The sequence below is a fragment of the Achroia grisella genome, unplaced genomic scaffold, assembly GCF_030625045.1.
Source record: "Achroia grisella isolate CSIRO2021 unplaced genomic scaffold, CSIRO_AGI_Agris_v1 utg1062, whole genome shotgun sequence".
NCBI classification, from domain to species: domain Eukaryota; kingdom Metazoa; phylum Arthropoda; class Insecta; order Lepidoptera; family Pyralidae; genus Achroia; species Achroia grisella.
In genome coordinates, this window is record NW_026712566.1 from 141,989 (window position 1) to 148,282 (window position 6,294).

The 6,294-nt window shown below is 31.5% G+C and overlaps 1 protein-coding gene across 1 annotated transcript; it reads right to left on the bottom strand.

Annotated features, from left to right (window-relative positions):
• Nucleotides 1-1,545: 1,545 nt before the first annotated feature.
• Nucleotides 1,546-5,077, bottom strand: LOC131854816 (2-hydroxyacylsphingosine 1-beta-galactosyltransferase). The gene is made up of 5 exons (XM_059205986.1): nucleotides 4,992-5,077; nucleotides 4,302-4,485; nucleotides 3,034-3,531; nucleotides 2,460-2,688; nucleotides 1,546-2,126 (listed from the first exon to the last, which is right to left on the bottom strand). The coding sequence occupies exons 1-5, from the start codon at nucleotides 5,060-5,062 to the stop codon at nucleotides 1,546-1,548; spliced, it is 1,563 nt and encodes a 520-aa protein (XP_059061969.1). The 5' UTR covers nucleotides 5,063-5,077.
• Nucleotides 5,078-6,294: the final 1,217 nt, after the last annotated feature.

Consider the following 6,294-nt stretch of genomic DNA (forward strand, 5'->3'; position numbering starts at 1 on the left):
AGGAGTCTAAATTTGAGATGCGAATAAGTAAAGAAGTGCATCTCCTGGCCTATTGAGAAAAAAGAAATCTTTTTTATCTACCTTTAATTTACTGAATCGGGGTTTAGCATTGATAGTACGTACTTATAAAGTGAAGTGATGGATAAATACAATGGGCTATCAATGCCTAAATTTAGTGTAGGTATATAATTTGAAAAGAATCTTATATCCTCCATCTTTAGAAGATACCAGAACAGTATGTTGTAGGATGATTAGGATGTAAGCAGAAGATTAGAGCAAATACACAAATAACATCAAACTCTAAGATATAGCAGGAAATCTCTCGTTATATCACTACATGCAATAAAAAAATAAGTAAACCTAATGAATTAGTACAATCCCTAATAAAACATCTAAAAAATAGACCACAGAAACATACTTATACTATCCCATATACGAGTATGTCTGCTATATAAGTACAACCCAGAATAATCATAATAAAGACACCCTGACACTGGGACGGCATGCCTAGGCATAATATTACATCGCTGCTGATTACATGTTGGATATTAACAAAAAAACAGAATAATCAGTAAAATATTTTTATAATATATTAAAAAATATTTTCTAATTAGTAGTATTATATATGAATGAAATGTATTGAAAAGTAAATCATAATTTTTAAATTTGACACTACGATCGTATCTAGACTGGCATGAACACGTACCTATTAATACACATTGGTAATATGAGTGTAATTTTCATTAAGCTTTAGTAGTATGAAAAAAAATATTCTTTTCTGTAATCGAAAAAATAATAAAGTAAAAAGTCACATACCATTAAAAATTTATTGCAATTAATTACACTTAATAACCAATTAAATTAAGAACATTCTTTTACTATATACAGAAGATCATATTTCGGATTCTATAATATCTAAAAAAATTCAATGAATAAGTACCAAATTTTTTTTTCTTTCTCTCTAATTAATTCACAAGTCGCAATTCTCATATTTTTGTACCACTGTAGTTGTTGCACAATAAAAATATCCTATCAGTACAAAAGTGTTTTATTTCTTATCTTTTATTCTGAGCACTATAAAAATATCACTTAAATATAGGTAATTAACTGTAACTCGTAAAACAAATGATCATATTACTTGTAAGACTTTAGTTACTACTCCGTATATCTGTATTCGTTTAATTTAACTTCACTTAACTTTAGTTCCGAATCAACATGTCGCAATTTACTTGTTCCCCAAAATAATAAGTTGCTACCGACTTTAAGTATAGGCAAGGTCTGAGGCTACATAAAATGTTCACCATTATTGTTATGTATATTTACAACAATGAAGTAAAAAATATGTTATACAAATGTCATGTTTATTTCTTATAATATATATCACTTTCAAATAATTAATAATAATTTGTTTATATCCTTAAGTACTAAATCTAACCTAAATATTTACAGTCGCAATAATTTCTATTTGTAAAAAATTTTCCCTGGTCGTTATGGTAACTCTGTTTTAATACATTAATGAGCAAAAGTCTTTTACAATGTCAGTCATTATAGTTTTTTCTTTGATATTGTAGTTGTATCTATTAAAATCTTGGAACGTTGCAACAAGTTATTTGACTTATCCATCAATGCATTCACTCGCCAACTTTGTACATAAGTGACTAACTTATTAAAACCAAACCTTATCGCATAGGTAACAAGAGCTGAAATTGTGATAAGAGTAAGTATAAATACTAGGGCCACATCCAATAAGTAATATTGTATGAAATTCAAATCCTTCGCTGGAGATTGTAAGTGGTAAGCGCCTTTGTGTCTTATTACATACTCGGTCCAGTATATAGCTCGTTCTAGGGGTGTTTCTTTCTGGTCCCTTAACAGAAACTGTCTCTTTTTTACTTCCCTTTTATATTTGGGTTCGTATACCACTTCTTTGATAGCCTTATATAGCTCATCAGCGGTTAAATGTTGGAGATCTAGTTTTTTGGCATAACCGTCGATTTCAGCTTTAGCTGCATTTCCATCGTGATCACAGAATACTGGTATCGTAACAATAGGTACTCCATGATAGACTGTCTCAAACATACTCAAAAGACCACCGTGAGTGATGAAAGCTTTAATTTTGGGATGTCCTGGAAAATAATTGACATGATTGAATAAATATTATTTTAATATCTCTTACACGGATTCTAAAAATCTGCTTACTTTCAAGTGGATCTTATAAAATATTTTCTCCCAAAATATTCCTGATTATATGTTATCTTGCACTACTTTATTTATATACATGTAGATACAGTCACAAATTTTACTGTACAAGTGTTAAAATGTGTATTTTTAAATCAAAATTGAGTATGGTCCCATTAAATCATAAACAAACCTCTTATACCTAGAGAACGCTTTATGCTTAAAATAGTATCTAATATAATCTCCGAAAGGTCAGACTAAAATTATATCTAATAACTCACCAAGCAAATCTTGCTGTGGAAGCCATTTATAAAGTCTCACATTGGAAGGAATGTCTGTCAGGTTTTGTTCACCATCTTGCTTCCAAAGTACCCTGTGTGGTAGTCTTCCTAAAGCATTGACGATCATACGATGAGCAGCTAGTGGCATTTTATTAGTTCTAACAGAAGAACCCATAGATACATAGACGAAACCAGCTTCCCCTGCACCGGAGATCCATTCTTCAATGTCCTGAAACAATAGTTATTTAATCAAATATGGATCCTTTATAATATCTCTTGCAGACTATTGTGGTATTATCAATGGCAAGGGATAATCTGAACCTACGTCATGCTAATCTGGAGTCACCAATAGTATGCAATTCGTAGCCAATTTTTTGGTATGTATTAAAACCAGAAATTATTTATTGTATATCTTTCAAATATTTATTAAAATCCATAAAATTCCTTAGAACACATTATTTAAACAGATATTTTTTCTAGATCCATTGAAAGAGAAGCATTACATAGTTTTCTTCACAGATTTGTCTAATAGAAATAACAACATAAACACTTAAAAAGCGCAATGAATACTTACAGGGCTTAGTCTTTTAGCTTCTTTACAATGAATGCATGCCACTTCAGCAACATTCGGTAAATACGGCCTTGGATAAGAAACTGAGTAATGTCCATTCTGAAGAATAAAGCTGACGTTCTTTGCCATGTCGTAGGACTGAGGTGTTTGGGGTCCAAGATGCCTCTTTAGAACACCATTCAGTACCATAATACTTAAACTATGTAGTGTAACCGTAGCAACCTGCCAAGCAGTGTTTAAAGTTCTATCTATGAAACCCATGTTGTCAGTAAACGCTCTCCCGAAGAATGGAGTAACTGAGTATGGGGTTGGACTGCCAGAGATGCTAAATGGCATAGCATAGAAACCAACAGTGTTGATGTACATAAAGGGAACATTGAATTTGTGAACTACGCCTAAAGCACATTCCGGGTAAGTGCCATCAAGTATGACGAGATCGAAGCTCCTTCCAGATCTGAGGAAAGATTTTGTCTCGTAGTCACTGAAGAAGGCGTCGCATGCCTGAAATATGGAAATTAAATACATCACATAATACTAATAATAATAATTGCTTAGGAGAAGAGATCTTTTATAAAAAAAACGAACCTAACAGTAGTCGTATTGTGATATCTAACACCAGACATCTGAACCAATCCCTCGGAATTTTTTTAGTACCATCTAATAACATGATGTTACATGTGAATAATAATAGGTATCATCTAAGAACACCTAGGTATGTAGTAGTTCATAAAAAATTACAACTTATAAGTATTAAAACAGCTTCCAGTGTAGCAATACTTCTCATAATTCTATTTGCCTGTATAATAATATAGGCACTTTAAAGCAACGAATAATCTTATTCTTCGGACACTTCTACTCCGGTTAAGTTTTGGTTCAAAATAAGAATCTACATAAACCAAATCATAAAAAACTTGAGTTGATAAAAAAGAACTGTCAGAATTATTTAACACTTGGCGAGCATATTCCACAACATAACATACAGAAATGAATTATTGGAATCGATACGACTCTTTGCATTTTATTACAAACTCTAGTGAGCTCCGTGTGGAGGTCGATCTGATTAATATATTTCATCTTAATTAATTTTATCTTAATTTTACAGTAATATAGTGTGTATACTTCAGAATAAGACATAGGCTATAACTTAAAAAGATATTAGATAAATTCGGCGAAATATAATGATAAATGTTAAGTAAGTATGATGCAGACGAAGTTCGAGTCAGTTAGTATATTTATAATTTTACTATCTAACATATGATAACCTTTTATACCTCATATCCAAATCTGATGATATCCATCAGTGGTAGCGGCTCCTCGCCCTTCATCCTAGCGCCCACCAGATCAAAGGTCATGTAGCCTTTGACATAGGACACTAAACGCTCAGGTGCTATCTCCTCTAGACCATCAATGTGGAAGTCAGGTGGAAATGCACTTATGAACGTAATGTTGTGGCCTCTGAAATAAAAATTTAAAGTATCTTTAATGTCGAATAACTTCTTTGTCATAGACATTTGCGTAGGTAGAAGATTATTCTATTTATTTTAACATAACTATTTATTTTTCTATTATATTATTTCGTTACCAATTAATTTATCAAATTAATATTTTCTTCATTGTATAATAGTAATAAATCAGAATTCACACAGCTTTATCTAGTACCACAGATAACATAATATTACATACTAGTACTAAACGAAGCGAGTTTGTACTATGGGTATTAAGGAGCTAATATAAATAACTTAAATACCTAATATACATAGATTATTATAATAATATACACAGATCATGTATAAAACATCCATATTAATACAAACAATTATAATGATTAATACAAATGCTTGTACTTTGCGTAAATAGATCTATTGAAAGTATGTAATATTATCAGTAATTGAAAGTAAGTAGTGCTACAACCGCTCGACCACCAAGGCTGTTAAACGCCTGTATTGTTATGTACTTCTTACCTTCTAATAAGTCCTCTTGCAAGTTCCCAAAACGGCATTTTATGGGACTTGGTGCCACCCATTGTGATCATCAGGATATCGCTTCCACATGCCGACGCCGCCAGGAGTATGGGCAAGCAGAATATGGGCCACCTCGACCCAATCTAAAAACAAAATAAAATTTACATATAGTAAAATAATAGGCAACATGACTGTGATAAATAAAAATAAAACGTTTTTTTACGTTTTTTTAATTTTCTCTTCTGAAGATTTGTTTTTAGTTAAATGTACATACTTGTTAGAAAATTATTTGTTAATATCGTGAAACCTTTTCTATCACTAACTGTAGTGCTAATTCCTATAAATTTATGGGTAACATTATTCGTAAAGAAGTTAGTATGCTCAGATTCTAATGTTTAAAATTTAGTACTTGTAATGGTTACTGGGCGAAGACTGACCCGATTTGAATAAGATTTGATAAACATATGATCATATCTCAAAATCAGGTATGATAGATATTACGAAGACAATTATGTTATACCTACGTTACTAAAGCTGTGAAATACCTTCAGCTAATAATCTGAGACCAAATAATATACATAAAAAAATCATCCATTAGTCGTGGATACGTTTTTAGACAAGAAAATAAAAGGTGAGTAAAATTTACGAGCAATGTATGCTTAAGTAAAAAAAAACACAAAATCTGCTTAGGTAAAAGTGCATTACCTTTATTTATACATTTATAAGTAAACATTAAAACTGTTTACAGACTCTTGTAAAAAATACACAATGAGCAAGTTCAATACCACAGAATAATCAAACAAGAGGGTCGAGGACGAGATACCGCATCTATTCACTCTTGAATAAGCCACAATAATTATATTCTCAATTCCCACGACATAAATAGTGCCTACAAGTACGAAAAGCCACAGTTGGTTATCGTTGACTAACCCTGGCAATTTCCATCAATACCCTTTGATAATTTGTGCTGGAAATATTCTTAACAAATCTATATCTATTTTCTTAGAATTTTTATTATAAAATCAACCATATCCGAACGATTATAGTTACAACCAGATATGCTCTCGACGTGCAAACCCCATCAACCCTTTTTTAGTATTAAACAGTTACCTATGCCCTTTATCATATCACTTATATATTTATAAATGCACTAGTATGCACATGGTAGTCTAGACTCTAGACTATGCGTATACCAAAATTCATTTTAATAGGTTCAGTAGTTTTGGCGTGAAAGAGAGACAGGCAGGCAGAGCTACTACGCATTTATAATATTAGTAAGGAAGTAAGGATTAAATTCCGACTT